The following is a 27,464-nucleotide window of genomic DNA, read 5'->3' as shown; positions in this document are numbered from 1 at the left end:
ATGCGCAAGTAATAAAACTTCGTTAACTTTTTGGCGCTTCGTGAATGATGCATAAACCGATAAACGCTTGTGTAACTATTCGTACCAGTTTGTCTTCTATCGCGATTTACGATTGACCATGTCTTCGGGCCAATTCATTGGCCCGCCCAAGTTAACATGTTGGATATGATATGTCAGTTGCGTTACGACATGATATATCGAAAAAAAAAAAAACAATTCAATCCACTATAATATCCACTTAGGATTGGTTTCTGTTTCGCGTTTACGAGTCTTTGCTTTTAGACTTGTGGTATTTGTGGGGACGAATTCAAAATCGATTATTGAATCGACTCAACAGGAAATAGTTGTAGCACAAACATACAAGCATCCAAACTACACGTAAGTTAAAATGGCTTAATTTAATTGTAAAAATCCAAATTTCACGACAACGGTATTTCCCTCAGGTTTTACCCCTTTGGAAATTTTCTTCGTGGCAACGATGTGGCACTTTTAAAATTGTCATCCAACATTACTTTTAACGAGTTTGTTAGTCCAATCTGTCTACCCCCAGGATCAACTTACTCTGTACCACCAGAAACGAAATGCATTTTCGCCGGCTTCGGAAGAATATCTGGTAAGGCAACAATGGGATTTTTATACTGATACCGCAAAACTTAACATATGAACAATTCAGATAACACTACATCAGACAAGTCACGGGAAGTGGAGCTGAATGTGAAAAGCAAGTCTTATTGCGAAGGAATTTTCAGGAACATTTTACATGCACCAAGCGGAGGAATCCCACAAAGTGTCATGTGCGTAGAATCAAGTGAAAAAGATCTTTGCAAAGTAAGAACAAAATATGGCTTGTTATTAAGGTGTTCAGGTTTTCATGCTCAACTATTATTCAATTGTGTTTGGGTAGGGAGACAGTGGAGGCCCCCTTATGTGTCAAGATCAAAATCAAACATGGTATCAATACGGTATGCAGAGTTTCGGGGTATCAGGATGTGGTAAAGGACCAAGTTTCTTAACCACGGTGTCATACGTTTACAACTGGATTAGTCAAGGTAGGCCAAACGCGTATTCGAATCAACACACTAGTACAACACAGGCCTGTTTGTTCTTACAGTTACTGACCTGCAGTTCCCCGCACCAAAGGGTAAGAATATGCACACTAAGTATGATTGTGTTTAAAAGTTCTCAAACAGAAGGTAAACCAAGAGGTTAAAGAATGGTTGTTTGTTCACATTGGTTAAAAGTATTGGCAGAATATTCCCAAGTAGAAAAACTCAACAAAAAGCTTTCCAATTTTTGTTATTCGTTACCTGCTCGAGGAAAAGCATTTTGAACGCAACAATGAAATCAGATTACAAATAAATCATTTAACTTTGACCATTTGTTTCTGGTTGAAGTCTCCTAATTTATCACTCCCAGTATATTAGATGCAATTATTAATGTAAACGTCGCATAAACAATTGTCTTGTAAACACAAGATTTTGATTATATGAAGCAATACCTGTTCTATGATCATTTATTATTTGTGCAGCTATAACTTGCTCACAACCGATACTGCTTCAACATGCAATCTATGAACCAATAAAGACAACCTACATGGCGGGTGACATCATAACGTTTAGATGTGCCATTGGATACGAACCGATAGCAAGCTCCCTCACGGCGACATGTGGAGAACATGGCTGGTCATCCGCCACACCGTTTTGCGGTAAGTGGTACTTTTACCCAATTGAAGTTGCAATAAAAGACCAAATACTATTACCTTTGAAAAGAATATGTTCTGTATATAGCCTTAAGTGGCTTTGCTATTTCCTTTTTAAACTTAAAAAGTTCAGGCCCGTACCGTACTGTTCATTCCAGTAATGTCTGTAAATATTTGGATGGTAGAATACGGCCATAGGTAACGAATTTATAGTCACACTGACACAATTTGTATGTAACTTACTTACAGAACCAGCAAGCTGTGGAAAACGACACGGCGCCAAAGCAATAGTAAGTACATAACTGAGAATAATTCCAAATAATTGTTGAACCTCAAACGTTTCGTCCGAAATTTACCATCAACCAACGAACTTAATCGAACGCGTTTGTGACTTCCAATCAACCAAAAATACACTAATAAAAAAAACCCACAAATGCAACTCCACATCAAAAACATTTTAAACATGGCACGATAGATTTACGTGCTATTTGGTTTTTACGTTTATTTTATTTGAAAATGACACAAGTTGCTGCCGAAATGTCATGTTCCATACAAATATATTGGCTTGTTTGTTTCTTGTGAGAATTAAAACCGTGAATTGAAGTACCTTTTATCCAACAGATTGTTGTTGTTTAGCCTTACGGCGATAAATAAACCTTATCTGGCGACAGGTTACCAAACTAGACCATAAAGGTTATAGGGCATTACAAGCAATGTTCTATGCAGACCGGAAGAGTTTACGGGGGTTCCACAGCAAAGACTGGTTCGTGGCCATGGATGGCTCAAATTTACAAAAAAAGCATCTCGACCAAGACATTTGAATGCGATGGGAGCATATTATCTGAACGATGGGTTTTGACTGCTGCTGGTTGTGTTAGTTCTTCATACACGTAAGTTTGTTACTTTATAACAACTTTAAATCTTTACATTTAACTTTATGGTCTATTTTTTATTATTATTATTTTACGACAATCAGACGACAGTCCGGAAACTGAAAACTGTCCTTTATGGTCTATAAATTTCCCTAAACATCATTGTATGTTTAATGCGATATCACTTCAATGAGGCATAGCACTTCCCGTACTAATGATTAACTCAATCGCGTTTAAAATAGTTTTCAAGGAAACAAGTAAAATAGTTTAGTTTTAAAGAATCTAGTTGAAAGACAAAGGTAGTTACATGCAAACTCATCGGAATAGCGTCTCAAACTCATAGGAATAGCATCTGTTTTGTATTGAAGTGGACTATTCGGTCCGAGGTCTTTAATCTTAATGATCTTCTGACACTTGACGCACCTCTGGTCAGAAAGGGACCTACATGGTTTATCGTTAGTAAACTACCCCCATATAATTTGTCATTTTAATTGTATTTTGTTTATCTTTTACGACTCCTTGCTTTTAGGCTTGTGGTTGTTGTGGGCACGAATATAAAATCAGTGAACGGATCGACTCAGGAAATAATTGTAGCACGAAAATATACGCATCCAAACTACACGTAAGTTTAAATGTCTAAACTCAATAGTAAAAACCTGAAAGCAGAATCAACCTAGACAAAAATATTTTTCGCAGGTTCTCTATTTTTGGAAGCTTCCTTCACGGCAACGATGTGGCACTTTTACAATTGGTATACAAGATAATATTTAGCGAGCTTGTTAGTCCAATATGTCTACCCCCAGGAACATCATACTCTGTACCACCAGAAACGAAATGCATTTTTGCTGGGTTCGGAAGAATATCTGGTAAGGCAACAATGGTATTTTATTCACAACTAAACATAACACTTAAGCGATTCAGATGATAGCACTTCAGACCAACTACGGGAAGTGGAGCTGAATGTAAAAAGCGAGTCTTATTGCGAAGGAATTTTCAATAGGATTTTATTTGCGCCAAGCGGAGGAATTCCACGAAGCCTCATGTGTGTAGAAGCAAGTAACAAAGATCTTTGCAAAGTAAGCACACATCAGTATTTTGTATGTCACAAACATAATGAGTTTTCAATGAGTAGCGTTTTATTGCGTGTTGGTGTATAGGGAGATGGAGGGGGTCCCCTTATGTGTCAAGATCGAAATCAAACATGGTATCAATACGGTTTGTTAAGCTTCGGGGTATCGAAGTGTGGTAAAGGACCTAGTTTCTTAACCATGACATCGTATGTCTACGCCTGGATTAGTCAAGGTAAGCCAAACCCATATGTCATTTAACAGCATAGTAGTACGACACAACACTGTTTTTATCACAGTAACTGGACTGGAGTTTGATGCACCAAACGGTGAGAACATGTTTAAATACTTAGTTGTGTACAAAAGTTCAAGAAGAAAAAGTAAACCAAAGCAAAAGTTTAAAACATGATGTACATGTATATCGCAACTAGCAGGCCTTGGTAAAAACTATGAATTTTTTTTATAATATCGTGTACAAGGCCTTAATAACTCGTTTACATTGCAAACGTCGACTTTGAGGCACATTGGGTAAAAGCGTTTGATAAAAAGTGGATTTATAGTTCCTAGCATATTCACATTTATTTTTCGAAAGTTTTTATCTAGTTGTTACCTGCTCAAGACCAATCATTCCAAACGTAACAATAACACCAGATTACAGCGTGTACGCGTTGAACAAAACTGTAACAATCGGCTGCAAAAGTGGTTTTAAGTTGCTCGGTAGCAACTCGGCAACTTGTACAGAGTCTGGCGGCAAAGGAATGTGGTCAAAAGCTACATCCACATGTAAAGGTATGCTACTTGCAAACAAGTACAAGTAGAAAAATAGTACAATCATATAACAAACAATCTACACTTAGGTGATATTAAGGCCGTTTGCTTTTCAACTTTTCAACGAATTTGCTTAATAATTTTCGTATTGCATGTAAAATGAAATGATTGGATTCATTCAAACCTATAAACCAGTATTGCTCTTCCAGCAGTTTTTATCATAAATAAACGACGTTTCGGCGGCCCACAAAAAACGCCTTCAAAATAATGGCGTATCTTCTTACATAAATTTCTTGTAAAGCTACAATAGCAACAAAACACACACAAAAAATAGCGGTAACAAGATCGTGTGGCTGCAATCGATCGTGCTTTTCTGTGTGTTTTGTTTGACTACTTATTTATTGCTACGGTTCCTTAAATTGTTACTACGAACCTGTCTTTTGAACATAATCTTACATGATGCAATGCCATACTGCGACGATGTATTAATTGTGTAGCCATAACCTGCTTACAACCAATACCGTCTCAACATGGAGCAATTGTGCCAGTAAAGACAATCTATACGTCGGGTGACGTCATAACGTTTACATGTGCCAGTGGATACGAAGTAATGGAAAGGTCGCTTGAGGCGACTTGTGGCGAAGACGGCTGGTCTGTCCCCACACCGACGTGCAGTAAGTGATATTTATGACAGACTAACGTTGCAATAGAAAGACCAACTCCAGAGATAAAACATGGCTCGCACAGAGTCGTTTTCTATTATCTTTTTCAAGTACAAAAACTTCAGGCACACCCAAAACCGTACCATAGTACTGTAAATATCTGTAAGTTATTTGATAATAAAATTAGGCCAAGAAATCCGAATATGATGCAAGCCAAATACCAATGTACTTACAGAGCCCACAAGCTGTGGAAAACTATCCAGCGCCATAACAACAGTAAGTACATAACTAAGAAATTTTTACTTTTTATTACACAATATTTGTTGTCAATCTCATTTTTTTCCGAGTTTGTGGCCGCCAACTTATCAAAATACAGTTAGCTAAAAACGAAACAATAAAGACAAGCATATATCAAAAGCATTTCAAAAATGTCTCATTAAGATGTAGATTAGCCTTACAGAAACAATTGTACTTTATCTTGGCAACATTAAGTTATAAACGAACCTTACAACATAAAAGTAGTGGAGAAATTACATGCAATGCTTTATGCAGAGCGGTAGAATTTACGGGGGTTCCACAGTAAAGACTGGTTGGTGGCCATGGATGGCTCAAATGTACAAAAAAAGCTTCTCAGCCGAAACATTTAAATGTGGTGGTAGCATATTGTCTGAACGATGGATTTTGACTGGAGCTGACTGTTTCAGTCAAACAGACACGTAAGTAGCTCACCCTTCATCACTAGTGTGTTATAGACACGATTGAGAATATGTAATGTTTTAGGTTGATTGTCATAGTGGGAAGGAGGGGACTCTCGGATGCATCTACACAACAGAAGTTTGCAGTGCAACAGAAAATATCACATTCCAGCTTGATGTAAGAAATATTCAACAGTTTCTAAATACATTTTTTTTCTACTGACTAAGAAGAGTAACTTAGTATAAGAGGACAAAAAATATTCAATTTTAATTCACTTGGTTTTATACTCAACATCGTAACCCAACAAATCCAGTTACAGTGTAAATCAAAAAAAAAAAACATTTAGCAAAACGAAATAGAATATGCGCGACAAATGACTTACAAATATTTAACTAAGAAAGTAACAAAGTAATGAATTTTGTCTGTTTTTACGATGTGGCTTTGCAGAAATTATGCAAAGGGGAACTACGTGGGACTTCTGAAATTGTCAGCCAGGATTGTGTTTAATTGGGTTACAAAGCCCATTTGTTTACCACCAGGAATAGATTACAAGATGGCTCCCGGCACATATTGCTACTTCGCCGGCTGGGGACGAACATCCGGTGAGATAATCTTTGAATTTCTTACACTCTAACGAAAGACGTTTGACCACCTTTGGTATTTAGTATCTTTGTTTATTACTTTGAAAAACATGCAGATGAAATTTACCATGCAAGGCATATAGTTTATCGTACCGCAATTAGGCAAGGTCGTGTTGTGGTCTGCTTTAAGCAACATAAAGCCACTACTAAGTTATCAACGGCTTTAGATCTTGATAATATAAGACTGTCTTTGGAACGAATGAAGCACGTAACATATCATAATTTTAGACTTCAATAAATATGCATCAACGACGCTGAAACAAGTTGAACTGGAGATTAAATCAGATTCATATTGCAATCCGGATTATATTCAGTTTATAAATGCATATGCAAGTGGAATTCCATCCAGCATTATGTGTGCAACAGCAACAAACAAAGATACTTGTGCGGTAATTTAACTCATGTTCTTTTCTTTATCTTTCTTTGCAACTTAAAACATATTTAGTAACTGCCTGTGTCCGCAATGTGTTTCAATTCTCAACCTGGTTAACCAAAACAACTATAACAACAAAACTTATTTTTTTGTTCCTAATCTCGAGTTGTACTTTTAGTTTTCGTAAAACAGAAGTATGTTTATCAAAATGTAACTTGGAGATAAATGATTTAAGTTGGAATGATATGCTGCTAAGTGGCATAAAAGCTGGATTCCGTGGGGTTGATTAAATGATGCTGGATCGTTTTGTCCTACTACGCAACAAACATCGCTGTGTATCTTATCACCATGTTTTGGTCGCAAAAAGTATGAGTATCTCGAAAATTTTCTTATGTAGCCTATATCTCCAGTATCGCGTGAACAGTTACATTGAGCGTACAGTGTACGGTTTTCCTAGATGCTCGTATGTTTTAGGGGTTGATAGAGAGTAGCTCCGGAAATAATATTGCACTCGGAACAAGCTGTTTATTAAAGGTTTTGTTTGCAGGGAGACTGGGGAGGTCCGTTGATGTGCGATGTTGGCAACCAAACATGGTACCAGTATGGTATAGGCAGCTTTAGTGATGGCACCTGTGGAGAAGGATATTCCTACTTCACTGAAGTAACTGAAGTGTATTCATGGATTTCTTCCCGTAAGGAAATAAGGACTTGTGACAAGGAAAACAAATGGTTACTGTTTCGGATTAGATATGCTAAAAACAATAAGAACGGATAATATGTCATGCTGAGAGAACAGAAACTTTTAAAAGCTTATAACCTTTCAATTTATAATGTACGATAATTTTAAAACCATTACCTGTTTTTTGTAACCAAACCAAACAACTCGTTTTGTGAATAACATGTTTACGTCAAATAACAAAGCAACAAAACCGATAAAATATAAATTTTTAGAAACGGGTCTCGAGTTCTCAGCACCAAGAGGTAAGCTTTACAAACTATACATCTTTCTATTGTTTTCAACTTTTTTCTTTGCTGAACATCCTTCGCATTGCATACAGATGTCAACGAATGCGACCAAACACCAAACCCGTGTCCGAACAAAAAATGCACAAACTATGTGGGAAGCTACACATGTGACTCAAACTGTCCCAAGCACAGTTTCTTTATGATGGTTACTTGGACAATTTGTATCGTTCTTCATTCAGTTATGTAGTCATGCGAAATGGAATATGGCTTGAAATACTATGTGCATAATATACTTTCAAAATTAAGTGTTATTTTATGGTGTTTTTTTTTGTTTATCAAGCAAGAATATACACATACATTGGTCTCTAAGGCGCATAATAAACCAAAAAAGAAGGCTATTTGTGGTCACAAGACTCGAACCATTTATCAACAACCTGTTTTATCCGTAAATCACAGTAGTAGCTGATAAACACAACCGCACGACAGTTCGGTATTTGTACAATAAGCAATATGAAATATCACAGTTGGGCGCTGCAGGAAGTATACGATTTGTGTCGATAAAACGAGAATGTCACTCCGTCACGCATCAGTGGCTAATCAACATAAAACTTTTCGGAGTCGATTAGTCTCACCAATTAAGCCAATATTTACCTACCATGACCTAATTACACTTTTCCTGGTATACGGTGTAGGTATAGGGTTCGGTAATAAGTTACAAAGACAGAGATAGGTTGGTGTGAAGCAGTTAGTCGAGTTTAATAGATTTGTAAATGTCGAGATTTCCCAAGATGTTGCCATTGGACTTGTTTTTTCTTTAATCATATTATCACTGAACTTCCTTAAAAACAGTTCATAACAATTTTTCAATCCGGATTGTGAAAGACGCCATTAGAAGTGTTATGAGGAAAGGTTAGAAAAGCATATTAGACCATGTCAGCGTTAAATGTTTTTGACTTGGGATCTGTTGATAATAAAAAGTCAAATTAAACAAAGAAAAACATATGTATATGTTTTGCAACAGAAATTCAGAAATTTTGTTCTTTAAATGACAAGTGTAACAAAAATGGTTACAATACCCCATCTGGTCTATATTTTATTTGCCGCCTCTTGTATATCTGGTAAGTTAAAACTGTTTTTTTATTTAATTGTTTTTAAAATCCGAATGATTTTATTTAAAATCCGAATGGAATATTGCTTGTAGTTTCTACCAATCTATTTCGAAAGTAAGCATTATATGCCTGCATTACACATTTATACTCCTTCGTGGAACATAGGCAAAAATATATACATATGTATATGCAAACCATTGAAAACTGTGGGAAACGAGTCAAAGAAAGTTCGTTAGTAAGTATCAATGTTTTATTTGCATAGAATAAACTTAAACGTTGATGATACACATTAAGATATTAACATACTTTGGAAAAGATAGTTACATATTTTTTACAAATTCGTTACTTTTGTACAACACTTGGCAATTAAACTTAGGACATAAACTATCATCTACTTTAATCCAGCCTGGTTTCGGGGTAAACAATGTTGTCCAACACTGTTTAGCTTATCGTTAGTTATGCAACGAGATAAACATGTTCTTATACCTCGACTTATGCAAAGTACGAGAAATTGACAAATGCCCTACGTTTTAACAAACACGCAAAAACATACTTTGATCATCCAGCGAGGCAAAATTTAATAGCAATTAAGGTACTATTTGTTTAGTCTTTGCGAATAGCCGGTGAAACACAGTATAATCCTCATTTTAGCTCCGCAACTGAGTTGGGCCACGAATAACAGACTTTTATATTAAGGATATTTTGCATCGCCGATATAAACCTGGGCAAATTGGGGTAGTCAGCAAACTTAAAGCAAGAACAAAAACCTAAATGTTGTGAGAAGTGTTGTATATTCAGCCTTCAAGAATTGCTGGTGGAACAGCGTCACAACGCGGTGAATGGCCTTGGCAAGCCATGGTTCACGCTAATCACCCACTTGGCGTAATTTACATATTCTGTGGGGAAACAATTCTTTCGGACAGATGGATTTTAACAGCTGCATCTTGTTTTCAATTGAGTGATACGTAAGAAAACTAAATGTACAACATATATTGCATCTCGGAGCAAACACAAATTACATGAATTTTGCTTTTTAACATGTGGCAGCATCGAAGTGACGGTGGGAAAGATCTATGGAAAAAATACAATAGATCCTGGACAGCAAAAATTTGAAGTGTTAAATCAATACTGGCACTATGCAGCCACGTGAGCCTATGTCATGAAAATGTGTAAACAAAAAACAACCTTTTTACATTCTCATTATATACAGTGGCTCGTGGCAAGATGGCTATGACGTTGGTCTTCTTTACTTAAAAATAGCATCACGTTTAATGACAACGTCGGACCAGTATGTCTACCATCAATTCAAAGTCACAATGTTGAAACCGGAACCATGTGCTACGCCACTGGATGGGGCCACCCATCAAGTAGTAAGAGCAAATGATTTGTTTACAACTAACTATTATTTTCGATAATATGTTGTTTTTATTGGCAAACTTTTGTCCCTTGTGTAGCTTTAAATACACAAATTGAGACGTGTTTAATATTTACAAAGTTAGCCAGCGTTTACACTAACATCATGCCACCTGCAGTTACATGCATGTGTGTCTAATTGTGTTGCAGCGACCGATGATTATTCGCCCAGTTTGCGACAAGCACAACTAGAAGTTCAAAGCGACAGTTATTGTCGCAACCGATTGGCAAGCACGATGCCTGAAAGTGTGATGTGTGCCACTGCTTCAGGAAAGTCGATATATGTGTGGTAAGTGAATTACCTTTAGCAACTTAATTTACACACAATCAGGCAAATTCAGCACTGTTACCTTAGAATAGATCTAATCGAATAAGTTCGTCACATTTTGTGCCTGAAACCGTTTTAACGCTGCCTAATTATTTCCGGCTTGCTTGCTCTAGTGTTTTTCTTTCGCAAAGCAAGCAATTTCACTATATTTGCAAGGCGTTTTATTGTAGACGCAACAAACTCTTATTTGCTTGGTAAAAGTGCTTGATTTCGCTGTTTTGCGGGTTATTACATGTCTTAAGGTAATTTTGAGTCGTTGCAAGCCGAAAACAAACTTTTCGATTGTTATATAGGGTGACGGCGGTGGGCCGTTGGTTTGTGAACGTGGAAATCAGACTTGGTATCAGTATGGAATCATTAGTTTTACAATAGAGACATGCGGCAAAGGACCGGACTACTTTATGCGGCAAAGGACCGGACTACTTTACAGATGTCATTGAGGTTTATTCATGGATCCACGATGGTAAGAAACATATCCATATTATCTAAAAATATTTTGATACAAAGTAAATATTTTGTCTTTTACAGTGACTGGTTTGACTTTTCCTGCCCCAAGTGGTAAGTAAGAGAAATATATTTCTGAAGCATAAACTGGTGAATCACATAACCAACCACTTACCAAGCGTTTTTACGCTGTTAGACGGACTTTGCGTTGTTAAAAGAAGTGCTCATTCGCACTTCCCTGGCAATGCAAAATCGCATATTTCGTTCAAACTTTTAATATAAGCGATATGCGATGACGATTTTACTAGACTACGGTATGGGATTAACGATTTCTTTGCAATTAAATGCATATGCAATAATCTGGAAAGTCATTAACCAGTTTTGTCTGTAAGCAGTTTTATCGTGCTGTGTTTTATGTAGCCCATCTCAAAGTATGTTCAGTCACCTGTTTATGTCAGTGTTTCCACATAACTTATGCCACGATGTGCTTTAAATTTTAAAGATCCTTAACAGTGTTCATAAAAATCCTAGGTTTCTTTTCACGCAATAAATGCGAAATGCACAAACAGATTTGGGCAGTTAAAAAACCAGAGCTTTGAGATGGGGACAAGAGATAAGTGATTGCACAGAATTTAAAGAGATGATCATTATTTTTCAGGTGCTTGCAAAACAATGGTGTCCTGATAATGGTAGCAGCGCAATTTATGGGGATCTTTCTGCACTGAAAATTAAGATGCAAAATGACATTTAAAAATCAAGATTAGAATGAAGCAGTTTTATTTCTTGTATTGTCCAAAGTCTTAATCAACTTGTCATGTTGCAATAATCAATTTTTGACTACGTTGCAATTTACGTTAAAAATAAAAAGTTTCGCATTGTGTGACAATTTATTCGCGCCATTTGCATGGCAAATCAGAGACATAAAACGACTTTAGAAGAGTGATTTATTAATATGTTATGATACAAAAGTAATAGTTGTCACGTTTGGCGTTACAATTATTCCTTCAGAAACCATTTTACTATATGTCATGTTGATAAAACAATACGTGTTTCATAAATAAAAGGGAGCCACGACATTTTATCACCTTTTATTATAAGATCGATTATTACGACAGGTTTAGAGTGACAAAATGACGCATGATTAAATATGTCGTATGGTCAGAAGTCGAAAAAGTCGCCCAACCAAGTAAACAACCCCAATGTTTTCCGGCGCTAATTAAGACAAAAATGAAAAAAGGGCAACAAGAGGCAATTTTATCAATCAACCATTAGACGGATTTCACATTTAAAAGTGTATACATTAGTTTCGCTTGGCCCAAAATAATTACTGTTCTATGTATTGCAATTTTGTAGCACATAAAACCTTTTTTTTAAAACAAACTTTCCGGCTTCATTTTAAACACCAACGAAACAAAACGCAATCACAGCAGCATATCATTTCCACAAAAGAACAAAGACCATCAACAAAATATATTTGAAATAAACGAGCTTTTTACTTTAAACAATCGCCACATCGCCACAATTAAACGGCGTTGGCAGGTTGCTCTCCCAAACTGCTTGGTTCACACGTTCTGGGAAGAAACAATTCTTTCGAAAAAAATGATTGAAATCGTACTCAAGATAACCACTGTTTTAGTTTCTTGATCCTTCTTGTTTACATATCAATACTGTGGTAATTTCTCACTTTATAGTTATTCCAGTAAAGGTCAAGACACAAATTTGAAAATGTAATGGTCCTAGACAACGAATCGTAGCAGTGTCACTGACAAGACAAGCTTTATTTTGCAAGTGAGCGTGAGAGGTTTGGCATTTTCTTAAGTGTACTTTCTTAGGAGATAAAAGTCCATAGTAGGTTTATGGAATGTCATCTTTGATTTTGATTTGGCCTAAAACTCTTTAACTCAAATGTTATTGAGTTACGCAATAGGGGCATTGCATAGGTCATCGTGGCAAACCAATGTACGCAGCTGAACACAAATGTTTGTTCATCAATCTTGCGATTAAAAAGCATCTTAAATCATATTCCTGACAGCGGTTCGGTTGACGATGGCTATGATGTTGGTCTTCTCTACTTGACAAGCAGCAAAAAATACAAAAAAAATTAATATCCCGTTTTGTCATTACAGTGGCTCTTAAACATTAATCACAGCTACAGGACAGTTTGATATTTGTGCCATAAGCGGTATGAAAGATCACTATAGGCTGCACCAGAGAGTACACTACATTTGTGTACAGTACACTAATCAAGAGTTTCACCTCGTTATGCATCGGAGACTAAAACACACAAAACTATTCGAAGCCGGTAATTTGAAACCCGGTTTCACCAATTAAGCCAATATTTGTTCACTATGACTCGAGTACACTGCCTAGTGCAGATATATTAAAGGGGTCTTTTGTGAGTATTGGTGGATTTTGCCAGCTGCTCACAAATGTAATTAGAAAGTAGACAGATTTGCGAAAGTAGGCTGGTTTTAAAACTATTGCATAACAACCAAATAAAACAAGCGGTGTAACAGTAAAAAATATGTTCACAACTTGAATATAAACCCGCTTAACGTTTGGCACGTCATGAAAAAATGACCTCGCGTGTCAAGCTCCAAAATAGAGCATGGAAACGTTCGTTCAATTTGTACCTGTACAACTTTCAAGCGCAAACAGTGTCTTTTTTGCCTATTTATGCAACACATATACCTTGTCAACCCAGGATGTTTGCTGTACATAAAAAACATAACCTTAAAGTACACATTGTCAGAGTGAAAGCAGTGTTTCGTCAACCAATAAATATTTATACACATGAACTGCCAACGGCTTAATTTAAAACTTAACTTTGTGCCGCACGGATAACAAAGACAAGTATAGGTTTGTGTCAAGCTGTTAGTCGAGTTTAACAAAGGCTTGCAAGGGTCGACAATCGCTTAGATCTTGCAATTAATTGTCTGTTTTGAACAGGCGCCTTAAAAAACGGTTGATAAGAGTTTTTTTTTAAAAAAGGTAAAAAAAACAATTTTGTAAGCGTTATAAAAATGGTTAGAAGAGTAGCCTATATTAGACCATATCGGTCTCAAATGTTTTTTATTTACATTTGTGGATAAAATATCATTTTGAACAAAGAAACTATATATATATTTCTTTTGCAAAAAAGTTTGTATTTTGTTTTTTAAGTGACCAGTGATACAAAAATGTCAACAATACGCCTTCTGACCTTCATTTTATGCGTCGCCTCCTGTATATCTGGTAAGGCAAAACTGATTTTGACTTCCATTATTGTGTTTAATTTACAAATTAACTATTGTGTGTAATACTTACACAAATTTATTTCAAAGTGGGTGTTACAAATCCCACATAGCATATTTATTACTCGAAGAACAATTGCGGTTACAAATTTATTATTTTTTTGTTCAGGAGAAACCATTGAAAACTGTGGAAAACGGGTTAACGAAAATTCGTTAGTAAGTTATCATATCATTTAAGTAAATTATTATCTACTTTGGCTCGTCTAATTATAGCGTAAATAATGTGGCCATGCACTGTTTAGCTTATCTTCAGTAAAGCAAGCCTCTTGAAAGTGGGAGAAATTCATTTATCGCCCTGTGTTTTACAAAAAAACTGTAATCTGACCATCCCTAACAGTATAGAGCTCCCACTAAAGAACAGAGACTGAAACAAATATATACTAACAATGAACGCGCTATCTATATAGCCTTCAAGGATTGCCGGTGGAACACCATCACAACGAGGTGAATGGCCTTGGCAAGCCATGATTCGTGCCACTCGTCCAAATGGTTTGTTCTACACATTCTGTGGAGGAACAATTCTTTCGGATAAATGGATACTGACAGCTGCTATCTGTTTTCAAACAAGTGATAGGCAAGGAAAATATTTTTCTTTTTTAACCAGGTTTACTTATTTCACTCTTGGATAAGCACTAATGATTTGTTAATTTCCTTACAGCATTCGAGTGACGGTCGGAAAGATATACGGAGAAAATAATGTAGATCCTGGACAACAAATTTTTACAGTGTCAGAGCAATACAAACATCATTTAGCCACGTAAGCGTAAATGAGAAGTTCATGAAAGTGAATCTAGAAACTAAAGCATTTCTAACACCAAAAAATGGTATGAAAATCGTGTAAAAAGTATTTTTTTGGTTTTAATTAAAATTTTGCGGTATAATTTAAAGTATAACACAACCTAACAAAATACCAAGTAGGCACTTAAAGACAAAGAATCTTTAAGCGCCCTTTCGCCTTCTTAAACAATATCTCTGCCAGTGGCTCAATCGAGGACGGTTATGATGTTGGAGTTCTCCGCCTGACGAGTACTATTACGTTTACTGACAACATCGGGCCAGTGTGTCTACCATCAAGTCAAAGCCACAATGTTGACACTGGTACAAAGTGCTACGCCACTGGATGGGGCCACACATCAAGTAGTAAGTGCAAGTGATTTGTTTTCTGTTTAGTGATTTGAAAGTTAATTCCTGACAAATCAAAGTAACGTTGCCACCACCTTCTTATTTTAAACTACAAGCCAAAAAATCTACAAGTGAAACAGCTAGTAAAGACAAAAAAATGTTTCAGCAATGAGTAAAATTGAAATATAAGGTAAAGATTAATCACAATGACCTGATACAAAGCGACCGTCGCAGTTTGATCAACACAATATTAAAATACTCTATTTATTACAACACTATTTCAAAACATTATTTACAGGTAGCGATGAATTATCGACCAGCCTGCGACAAGCACAAATGGAAGTTCAAAGCGAAAGTTACTGCAGAAGCCAAATGGAAAGTACAATGCCTGACAGTGTGATATGTGCGACTGCCCCAGGAAAGTCAACATGTGAAGTAAGTCAATCATTTGCACCTAGCCTCATACAATCACCGATCAAGAATTGGCGAATTCAACTTTAAAGATTTGTTTGATTTGAATATGTACACATATCAAATAAGCTACAGAACTTGTTTGCTAAAACTTTAACCTTGGACAGCGTTACTTAGGATAGTAACAATTGAGCAACACAATAAACTTCAACACAACTCTATTACACAGTTCCAAAGCACACACACACACACACAATAGTTTTGTTTTTTGTACGTAACAATACGTATTTCTACTTTCCTAGTAATAACTATCAGCGTTTAGTTAAAGAACTCTTTGGTATATAAGAAGGATACTACGCATAAAAGGCATTCGGCCGATGAAGAATAAAATACGAATTTGTAATGCGGTCCCAGACAAGATAAATAAAGCAGTTAGAATGCGGTCACGGGTCGCTCGAAAGTTTTATGGGCCGTAGGTTGCCCGCCCTTGACCTAGCTAACAATATGTTACACTTAAAACACGGGTGTTTTGGGTTAGAGTTTTACATGGCAATATTATAAAAAAAAAACTTCTGCCGTTGTTGCATAGGGTGATGGCGGCGGCCCCTTGGTTTGTGAACGTGGAAACCAGACTTGGTATCAGTATGGAATCAGTAGTTTCGGAAAGGCGACATGCGGCTACGGACCAGACTACTTTACAGATGTCATTGAGGTTTATTCATGGATTCACGACAGTAAGAAAAATTGTAATAATGCCTCCAAATAGAGTGGACCAATGAAGAGTAACTTTTTTTCCTTCTATTACAGCCACTGGACTGACTTTTCCAGACCCAGGTAAGCAAAGTGCACGTATTTTCTGTCTTATAAAGACTGATTTTTTTCTACATTTGCGTGTCAACTAGATACATTGTAAACTTTTAAACTACATTGTCAACTCATATAAAGTCGTTAAATCGGCGATATAACCAAATACCCGTGTAAATGTCCCGGCTATAACAAGTACGTACACAGAACAAAGGCACTACATACTTCTGCATTTTGGGCACCCTTTACAGCAGTGGTCGGCAACCGCCGGTTTTCCTGGGACGTAAACCGAAGACGTCGTGGGTCTCCACCCTGTTAAACGCACCGAATACAAGCTGTAACTGTAACAGAACAGGATGAGGTTTTACAACAGATTAAATGAATCGAACATTATTACTTAACAATAGCTCGCTAACAAGCATATTATTACGTCATTGATAGATGTGTAAAACAGTCATTATGTGATACCTTCACAGTGAAGTGAAGGCTTCACTTTGTCTGTTGTTAGCCTACATCTGATAAGGTTTGTGTATGTAAGTCCTACTTCTGTTAAAAGTATTTGCCAATCTACCACATACGTCAGTGATGGTTAATATTCTGTTTATTGCACTACTTTGCTACATTGGGATTGGCAAGAATGAGTATCACTGTCAGATGATTTTTGTTCTGAAATACCGTTTATCGAACGGCGATGTGACGATAGTATTGCCCTCCCCTGTATTTTTTCCTGCGGACGCCCATGTTTACAGTACCAATTAATGACTTTAAAGCAGGGGTGTCCAAAGTGCGGCCCGCGGGCCAAATGCGGCCCCGGCGGCATTTCACGTGGCCCGCGGCTGTTTTTACAAATTGTGTTGCGTATGTAACGCCATAGTTTGGATTACGTTTTGGGGTTTTGGCGACCTACCACTTAACGCAAAAGCTTTCCATGGAACCTTATTCACCGGTAAAAAAGGAAGTGTACATGGTGCTGACGCAACAAAATCTCACAATGTCCTTAAATCCCGTATATTTGTGTTCTGATTCTAAAAAAACGTTTTGCCCGCGGGCACCCCTGTTTAAAGAGAGTAGATGCATTACCAACAGACATTTTCGCGTTTTTGTAGAACCACGTTGTTGTATCCTATTAACTATCAGTGGTGTTGGTGTTAAAAGTTACACAAATCGTTCAAATTTTAAACAAATTTCAGTCCAAACCACATTTTCGGAGTCTACTCAATGTGATTAGGCGCTGTCAGCGTTGCAAAGGTAATATCGAATAGGAAAACTGTAAAAGTCATTTAAAACGGTGTAAAAGTTGCAAATAAACATACTATGTCGTTCTGCAAAACTTTTAGACCTGACTATAAAGAAGCGACATTATTTCGAGTTGTTTTAATAGATCCGGTGTGCTCCAGACCCATTGTTCCCCCAAACGGAAAAATCAACCCGGATAAAGACAAATATCAATTGAACGAACAGGTGTCGTATACTTGTGATCCTGGCTTTCAATTGAGTGGAACATCAACAATTACATGCCGGGAGTATGGATGGTCCAGTCAGTTTACGGCATGTAGTAAGTAGCATTTTGGCAATTTCAATAAAAACATGCAATATTTTGAAAAAAGAAAAACAATATCCCTAACAAAAAATTGTTTAGGAGAAATTGTTTGTGGAAAGCGGACCAACGAAAATTCATTGGTAAGTAACATTGTTTGAGAGGCCGCACTAAAGCGTTTTTTATTTCTCATGTATTCACAAATTGGCTTCAAGATCAAGTTGTAAAATAATGCCTCCTTTTCCCTATTGTAGATTTTGTCATCTGATTACAGCATACAATTCACACTCTCGGTTGAATACTGCCCCTTAGCTCAACAACTGGGTTAACAAATTTTTGTATTAGGCCACTTTTGCTTCGCCTTTATAAACCTGGTTAAATTAGGGTATTTAGTCAATCTAGTATTGAAGCAAGAACAAAATTCTAAGTGTTCTTTCAAGAAAACGATACATATACTTAATATATATATTTAGCCTTCAAGAATTGCTGGTGGAACAGCGTCACAGAGAGGAGAATGGCCTTGGCAAGCCATGGTTCGAGCCACACGTCCATTTGGCGTAATTTACACGTTCTGTGGTGGAACAATTCTATCTGACAGATGGATACTAACCGCTGCAACTTGTTTCGAAACAAGTGACACGTAAGAAAATAAATTTACAATAAATAGTTTGTTGCATCTCGGAGCAACAACGAATTTCTAAAAATTTGTTTAAAATATTTCGCAGTATTGAGGTAGCAGTGGGAAAGATTAGTGGAGAAAACACAATAGAACCTGGACAACAAACAATTACAGTATTACATCAATACAAGCACCATGCAGCAACGTGAGAATATGTCAAAAAAATGTGTTTACAAGAAAGTGCTTATAAACATACTCACTTTTTCAGTGGTAATGGTCAGGATGGCTATGATATTGGTCTCCTATACTTGACAAATAGCATCACGTTTACTGACAACATTGCACCAGTATGTCTACCATCAAGTCAAAGTCATAATGTTAAACCCGGAACGAAATGCTACGCCACTGGATGGGGCCACATATCTAGCAGTAAGTGCAGGTCATTTGTCAATTACCGACTATCACATTTAAACTTGACATCTTTTAACCAGAAGCTACTAGGAAGAATATGGGTGGATGTTTGATTATATTTCTTGCATGCGTATCAAAATAACAAATTCCTTCCTAGTTTGATGTGTATTTAAGAGCTTAGTCCCATACAAACGTCATCATTTCGTATTCGCAAACATCCTGCGGTCTACAACTACATTGCTCAGTTGTGTTGCAGCGAGCAATGATTTATCCACCAGTCTGCGACAAGCACAACTAGAAGTTCAAAGAGACAGTTACTGTAGCAACCATATGGGAAGCACGATGCCTCAATCTGTAATGTGTGCCACTGCTTCAGGAAAGTCAACATGTGATGTAAGAGGATTACCTTTAGCAACTCAATTTACACACAATAATGCAACTTTAGCCTTAGCAACCTTGAACACCGAATTGAATAGGGACGCAAATATTTGCTGATAACCTTTATCCGCTATTTCGATATTGTTCCATTAGCTGAAACAGTTTTGCTATGTAACGCCTCCTGCAGACAATACAATGTATAAAAGAAAGATTCTTGCTTCTGATCAGTTTTATATTGGACTGTTTTATAAAAACAGATAATAAGCATAAATCGTTTCTTAAATACATAAATATAAATCTATATGAATAAGAAACTAACGATGCCTGTTTATTAAGACGAAATATATATTTCTGTAAGTGTAATGTCATCTTTGAGTATATTTTTTATATTTTTTATATTTTTTATATATATTTCTGTTATTAAAAGAAACGATTTATGCCCCTTATCTGTTTTTACAAAACAGTCCAATTTTATTGTTCCATTACAATTGTGTCGCCTTTTTTAAAACAAAACGCAAAAGCAACATAACTTTAGAAAAAAACTTTTTTTTGAAAGAGAAAAGAACTCTTTTTCAAGTTTGTATAGTGTTATATGTTGGACGCAACAAACCCCGATTCGCCCACAGCAAACCGCAGGCAACATTGTATGATTTCCGTTGTTTAAAGTCAAAATCAAGCCTTTGGGTTGGTTGTATAGGGTGACGGGGGCGGACCTCTGGTTTGCGAACGTGGAGACCAGACTTGGTACCAGTATGGAATCAGTAGTTTTGGGAAAGTGACATGCGGCCAAGGACCGGACTACTTTACAGAGATCGTTGAGGTTTATTCATGGATTTACGACAGTAAGAAACATTCCCATATTCATCCATATTATCTGTATATCGTTTGACACGACGTCTATTTTCTGTGTTTTACAGTTACTGGGTTGACATTTCCAGCACCAGGTGGTAAGTGGAACTAAAGTTGTTTTTAAATCGTTTCTTAAGAATTGGATTGACATTTTTGCTTTTTGCCGTTTCTATGAAGTAATGTTACGACTTATTGCCCAAGACGCTTATGTCACACACACGTGAATTAAAGAAATGATCTTTATTTTTTAGGTGCTTTTAGCAACATGCGATCCAATATCGGTGTCCTGGTGATGCTTCCAGCTTTACTTGTGGGCGTGTTTTTGCACTGACAAATCAGAGAAAAATATCATTGTAAATAATCAGGATTGAAACGAAGCTAAAATGAATATAGTCATAGGCCTTAGCAGGCCTGACGTACTGTGATTGAAACGAAGCATTTATTTTTAGACTGACAATGATTTATTTTTGACGGCGCTATTTTACGTAAAAATAATTATGTTTTGTATTGTGTGACATCAATGTATTTGCGTTTTCTAGCACATCAGAAATATTTAATGACATTAAAAGAATAATTTATTGACCTGTTGCAAATAAAAGACAATAAATGTCACTTTTGAGTTGCAAATTACAACTATTTTGAGAGCCACTTATGATCTGTCAACCAAGAAAACGCGTTGAAATGGAATAAAAATGGAAAGAGAAAGGTTCAACTAATTAGATGCAAGTTCTATTGAGTATTTTCGAATATGCACTAAAGATTCAAAGAGTATGTACTGAAGACTCGATGAAAACCTTTTCTGTTCTGTGGATTGCCACTAGGCGCACACAAAAATAAGAAGCTTCCAAAAACAACTTTTTGACATCATTTTACACACTAAATAAACAAAACATGATTTGGTCACGACTGAAGTATAAAACGAAAAAAGAACTAGTTATGAACACGGTCTTTTAAACCTTCCAAAATCAACGAGGTAAACGAGGTGAATGAATCAGGCAAGCCATGATTTATGTCACTCGTCCAAATGGTTTGTTTTACACGTTTTGCAGAGGCACAATTCTTTCGGACGAATGGATTCTGACAGTTGTAGTTTGTATTAAACAAAAGTGACTTGAAAACAACTACTGTTTTAGTTTTATACAGGTTCTTCGTTTTATAACCTGCTTTAACACTGATGATGTGTTAGCTTCCATATTAAATGCTTAATGACGCATTTGAATGACAAACCAAAAATTTTAAAAACACAATATTTTTGAAAACTGACAACATTGGACTAGTATGTCTACAATCAATTCAATGGGAAATGTTCAAAAACAGCTGTTTGTTGCCACACATTTTGCAGCATAATGTTTTATCAAGACAGACAAATGTTAACCACAGCGATGGCTGATAAACAAAATTAGAGTTTCGAAACAGTTTAATATTTTGTGCCATTTGGCTACGATTTGTGTACTAACTAGGAATTTCACTTCGTCATGCACCAATGGCTAATCTACACAAAACGATAAGCCTCGACCATTGTTTCACTAATTAAGCCAATATTTACCTACGATAACCTGATTACACTATCTGGTATACGATGTAGGTATAGGGTGTGGTAATAGCGCCAGTGAAGTTGTAAACGAACGCAATAAAATTATTCGGCTGTTTTAATCCAATTTTATTTGTAAACCGTATATTTATAAACAAGGTGCTTATAAGGATTGTTGTAAAAAGATTAAAACATAGTAGTTGAAGATGGACAATTCTAAGAGTAAGCGCAGTGTCTGCGTTTTAAAGTAAAATCTAATTTCGTTAGCTGCTTAACAAGTTTAATAAATCTGTAAATGTCGAGATTCGCCAAGAGGTTGCCTTTTTTAAGTCATATTATCTTTAAACGCCCTTAAAAATGGTTTTATGAAAGGGATTATGAAAAACCATTGAAAGAGTTATGAGAAATGGTTAGAAAAAATATTAGACCATGCCAGTCTTTAATGTTTTTGATTTGAGATCTGTCGATAAAAATCAAATTAAACAAAGAAAAACATATGTATTTGTTTTGCAACAGAAATTCTGTAATTTTGTTCTTCAAGTGCCAAGTGTAACAAAAATGATAACAATACGGCTTCTGGCTTATATTTTATTTGTCGCTTCATGTACATCTGGTAAGCTAAATCTGTTTTTTTTTTAATTGTTATGTTTAAGATCCAAATGGACTGTTGCTTTTTGTTTCTACTAATCTAGTACGAAAGTACTATGACCCGCCTAGCACGTGTTTGTTTCTTCGTGGAACATATAGGCAAGAATCTATTTATTTATTTTTGTTTAGGACAAACCATTCAAAACTGTGGAAAACGGGTCAAAGAAAATTCGTTAGTAAGTATCAATGTTGTATTTGCACAAAGTGAAATGAAACGTTGATGAAACATATTATTAAACTAAATTAACATAGTTTAAACTAGATAATTACATACTTTATGCGTTACTATTTTACAACACTGACAATTACAAGTTTAAGACATAATATACCTATATTGGTCCCGCCGGTTTTCAGAGAAAACAATGTGGCCCTGTTTAGATTATCGTTAGTTAAGCAACGATAAACATGTTCTTATACTTTAGAAAATGACTATTGCCCTTAGTTTAACAAATAAGAAAAATGTGATTTGATCATCAATGACAGTATATTTCTTTCAAAAACGAGCGGTGAGCGAAGCGAAAAAAATATACCAATTAAGGGTATTTCTTTAGCGTTTGCGAAAAACAATCTTTGCCCACAGCAGATAATCCCATTTAAGCTTCACAACTGTTTTGGGCCACGATTACCAGATATTTATATTAAGCATACTTTGCTTCGCCGATATAAACCTAGACAAACTGGGGTAGTCAGCAAACTTAAAGAAAGAACTAAAGGCTAAATATTCTAAGAAATAAAGTTGTATATTTAGCCTTCAAGAATTGCTGGTGGAACAGCGTCACAGAGAGGAGAATGGCCATGGCAAGCCATGGTTCACGCTAATCATTCACGTGACGTATTTTACACGTTCTGTGCAGGAACAATTCTTTCCGACAGGTGGATTTTGACAGCAGCCGCTTGTTTCAAACTGAGTGATAGGTAAGAAAACTAATTATAACTTACAATATATCTTGTTGCATGTCGGAGCAAACACAGATTGCATGAATTTTGCTTTTTAACATGTGGCAGCATCGAAGTGACGGTGGGAAAGATCTATGGAGAAAATGCAATAGATCCTGGACAGCAAAAATTTGAAGTGTTAAATCAATACTGGCACTATGCAGCCACGTGAGCCTATGTCATGAAAATGCGCATACAAAAAGTATTTTTAAAATTCTCTACATATACAGGGGCTCGTACCAAGATGGCTATGACGTTGGTCTTCTTTACTTAAAAAGTAGCATCACGTTTACAGACAACATCGGACCAGTATGTCTGCCATCAAGTCAAAGTCACAATGTTGAAATCGGAACGATGTGCTATGCAACTGGATGGGGCTACCCATCAAGTAGTAAGAGCAAACAAATCATTTGTTAACTACCGACTATCACTTTATTTTCAATCAATTGTTGTTCTCTTTGACAAACTTTTGTCCATTGGGTAGCTACATGCATACAAATCGAAACATGTTTAATATTGACAAATTCAACCAGCATCTACCCAATCATGTCGTCTATAGTTACATGCAAGTATATCTAATTGTGTTGCAGCGACCGATGATTATTCGCCCAGTCTGCGACAAGCACAACTGGAAGTTCAAAGTGAAAGTTATTGTCGCAACCATTTGAAAATCACGATGCCTGATAGTGTGATGTGTGCCACTGCTTCAGGAAAGTCAGTATGTGTGGTAAGTGAATTGTCCTACAAACTCAATTTACACACAATCAGACAAATTCAGCGCACGTTTTTTACCTAATCGAGTCAGTACGTCACGTTTTGTGCATGAAATCGTTTTAACGCAGTTTAACGATTTCCGGTTTGGTGCTTGCGCATTGCTGTTGTGTCGCTGTGTGTTTTCTTCGCAAAGCAAAAGCAATTTAACTTTATTTAGGCGAAAGCAAATTAACTTTAAGTGTTATATTTCAGACGCAGCAAAGTCTCATTTGCTTTAACCAAAACGCTGGTAAAAGTACTTGAATTTGCTATTTTACAGGTTATTATATGTGTTACGGCAACTTTGAGCTGTTAAAGGCAAAAAACAAACTTTTTGTTTGTTGTATAGGGAGACGGCGGCGGACCTTTAGTATGTGAACGTGGAAACCAGACTTGGTATCAATATGGAATCACTAGTTTTACAATAGAGACATGCGGCAAAGGACCGGACTTCTTTACAGAGGTCATCGAGGTTTATTCATGGATCCATGATAGTAAGAAACATATCCATGCTATCTTCAAATGTTCCGACTCAAAGTAAACTATTTTGTGTTTTACAGTTACTGGTTTGACGTTTCCCGCCCCAAGTGGTAAGTAAAAGTAATATATTTCTGAAGCATTTCTTACGAATCGATTTTTTCTTGCAATAGAGACGAAACTGGATAATCGCATAACCAGTTGCCAAGCGTTTTTTACGCAGCTACCTTGCGTTGTTAACAGAAGTGATTATTTGCACTTTCCTGGTGTGTTAATGACACAGTACGTGCGAGTTCTCGAATATACATCAACAATGCGGCTTATCGCACATTTTGTTCAAACTCTTCGCAAATATAGGCGATTTGCAATGACGATTTTCTTCTTAAAAATGGACTATGGTATGGAATTAAAGATTTCTATGCAATTAAGTGGAATATGCAATTATCTGGAAATTCATTAACCAGTTTTGTCTGTTAGCAGTTTTGTCATGCTGTGTTTATTATAACCCATCACAAAGTATGTTTCTATTATAATTGGAATATTACCCATTTACCATCTATTTTGTTTTCACACAGCTTATGTCAGTGTTATACGATTCGTTTTACAACATTAAAGACCCTAAACCGTGTTCTTAAAAAATATAACATGAGTTTGGTTTCAATTTTTTCACGCGATAAACCCGAAATGCACAATTAGACTTGGGCAGCCAGAGCTTTGAGATGGAGATACGTGATTGCACAGAATTAAAGAGATGATCATTATTTTCCAGGTGCTTTGAGCAACTTGCGATACAATGGTGTCCTGATAATGGTTGCAGCGTTACTTATGGGGATCTTTTTACACCGAAATTAAGATGCAATTGACATTGATTAGCCAAGATTGAAATGAAGCGTGTTTTATTTTGTATTGTCCAAAGTCTTAATCTAAGTGCAATGATCAATTTTTTACGTCGTTGTAATTCACATTAAATATACAGTAGTTCGCATTATGTGACAATTTATTCGCGTCATTTGCGCGGAAATCAGAAACATAAACCGACTTAAAAAGAATGATTTATTGGTGTGCTAAGCTATAAAACAAACGTAATAGTTGTCACGTTTTGCGTTAATATTAAACTTTCAGAAACTATTTTTCTACATGTCATGTTGATAAAACAATACATGTTTGATAAAGAAAAGGGAGCCATGATATTTTATCACCAAATATCATAAGATCGATCATTACGACAGGGTAGAGGGATAAAATGTGACTGACGCATGATCAAATGTCAAATGATCAGAAGTCGGGTGATAAAAAGTCACCCAGCAATGAAGAAAACTAATGTTTTCTAGATGAATATGCAAAATCAATGTGTGACAATTGGTGGTCACACTACTCGCACCATAATTGTGACAATCGTTGCTTTTTGGTTGCGTAAAAAAAACGAGAGAATTCGAAGTAAATAAACTCAAAACAGGTTATTCGTTGTCACCAAACTCGCAGCACAAACCTTTGTCAACAAGGGCAAACGTAATTCACTACAATGGCTCTTGAACATTAATCACAGTTACAGGACAGTTTGATATTAGTGCCATAAGCGGTAAAAAAAGATCAACATAGGCCGCACCAGAGAGTACACTAACATTTGTGTACAGTACACTAACCAAGAGTATCACTCGTTATGCATTGGTGACCAAAACACACAAAACCATTCGAAGAGTGCACTGTCCAGTGCAGATATATTAAAGGGGTCGACAACTTTTGGAGCTGCGCGTGTCAATTTGCTTGTTAATTCCAAATCGTAATGACTTGCCAATAGTTTTGTGAGTAATAGTGGTTTGTGCCTGCTGCTCACAACTGTAATTTAGAAAGCAGACAGGTTTGCGAAAGTAGGCTTGGTTTAAAAACTATTGCACAACAACCAAATAAAACAAGTAGTGTAACAGTAAAAATATGTTCACAACTTAAGTATAAACCCGCTTAACGGTTGGCGCGTCATAAAAAAATGACTTTACGTGCCAACCAATATAGCATGAAAAATATAGCATACGTTTATTCAAGTATGCTATACATGCAACACATATAACCTGTCAGCCCGGAATGTTTGCTGTACATAAAAAACACAAACTTAAGGTACACATTGTCAGAGTGAAAGCAGTGTTTGGTCAATAAACAAATGTTTGTTCACAAGAACTGTCAACGGTTAGTCGAACTTATCGAAGGTTGGTAAAAACGGTTTATAACAGTGTATTAAGAAAAGCAACATTGTAAGAGTTATAAAAATGGTTAGAAGAGTATATTAGACCTTTGGGTCTCAAATGCCTTTTTTTATTTAAATTTGTTGAAAACTGAACAAAGAAACCTTTTTTGCAACTAAAAGTTGTATAATTTTGTTTTTTAAGCGACCAGTGTAACAAAAATGGCAACCATACGCCTTCTGACCTACATTTTATTTGCTGCCTCGTGTATATCTGGTAAGGAAAAAAGATTTTGACTTTAATTGTTATGTTTTAGATCTGAATAAACTATTGAGTAAAATATTTTCACACATTTTTGTTAAAGTGAGTTTTACAGATCTCCCATATCAACTAATTCCTTAAAGAAGAAAAGCAGTTACAAATTAATTTATTTTTTGTTCAGCACAAACCATTGAAAACTGTGGAAAACGGGTTAACGAA

At 36.2% G+C, this 27,464-nt stretch overlaps 2 protein-coding genes and 1 long non-coding RNA gene across 3 annotated transcripts in view; 2 read left to right on the top strand and 1 right to left on the bottom strand.

Moving 5' to 3' along the window:
• The first annotated feature begins 660 nt into the window (after positions 1–660).
• On the top strand, positions 661–8,119 carry LOC145219836 (transmembrane protease serine 9-like). The gene is made up of 21 exons (XM_080087144.1): positions 661–828; positions 905–1,049; positions 1,112–1,141; positions 1,529–1,705; positions 1,949–1,989; positions 2,426–2,589; positions 3,101–3,193; positions 3,268–3,437; positions 3,493–3,647; positions 3,729–3,873; positions 3,938–3,967; positions 4,242–4,427; positions 4,904–5,080; positions 5,304–5,344; positions 5,621–5,784; positions 5,849–5,941; positions 6,212–6,366; positions 6,634–6,794; positions 7,326–7,470; positions 7,730–7,759; positions 7,837–8,119. Exons 1-21 carry the CDS (start codon positions 661–663, stop codon positions 7,989–7,991), a joined length of 2,625 nt encoding a protein of 874 aa, XP_079943270.1. The 3' UTR covers positions 7,992–8,119.
• A 673-nt stretch (positions 8,120–8,792) lies between these two features.
• On the top strand, positions 8,793–25,729 carry LOC145218837 (coagulation factor XI-like). Its single transcript, XM_080086245.1, has 8 exons — positions 8,793–9,088; positions 9,652–9,818; positions 9,901–9,999; positions 10,064–10,223; positions 10,417–10,555; positions 10,888–11,057; positions 11,123–11,152; positions 25,577–25,729. The coding sequence occupies exons 1-5, from the start codon at positions 9,035–9,037 to the stop codon at positions 10,456–10,458; spliced, it is 522 nt and encodes a 173-aa protein (XP_079942371.1). The 5' UTR covers positions 8,793–9,034; the 3' UTR covers positions 10,459–10,555; positions 10,888–11,057; positions 11,123–11,152; positions 25,577–25,729.
• The window catches only part of LOC145218838 (uncharacterized), a 53,552-nt gene continuing 38,508 nt past the window's right edge, over positions 12,421–27,464 (bottom strand). Inside the window, exon 7 of the long non-coding RNA XR_013857754.1 lies at positions 12,421–13,106. This is a non-coding gene — a long non-coding RNA (uncharacterized LOC145218838). The remainder of the gene's footprint in view (positions 13,107–27,464) is intronic.

Source organism: Phallusia mammillata, chromosome 3 (assembly GCF_965637545.1).
Source record: "Phallusia mammillata chromosome 3, kaPhaMamm4.hap1.1, whole genome shotgun sequence".
In the NCBI taxonomy this organism is placed as follows: Eukaryota; Metazoa; Chordata; class Ascidiacea; order Phlebobranchia; family Ascidiidae; genus Phallusia; species Phallusia mammillata.
This window is presented reverse-complemented; position numbering and strand designations above follow the sequence as displayed.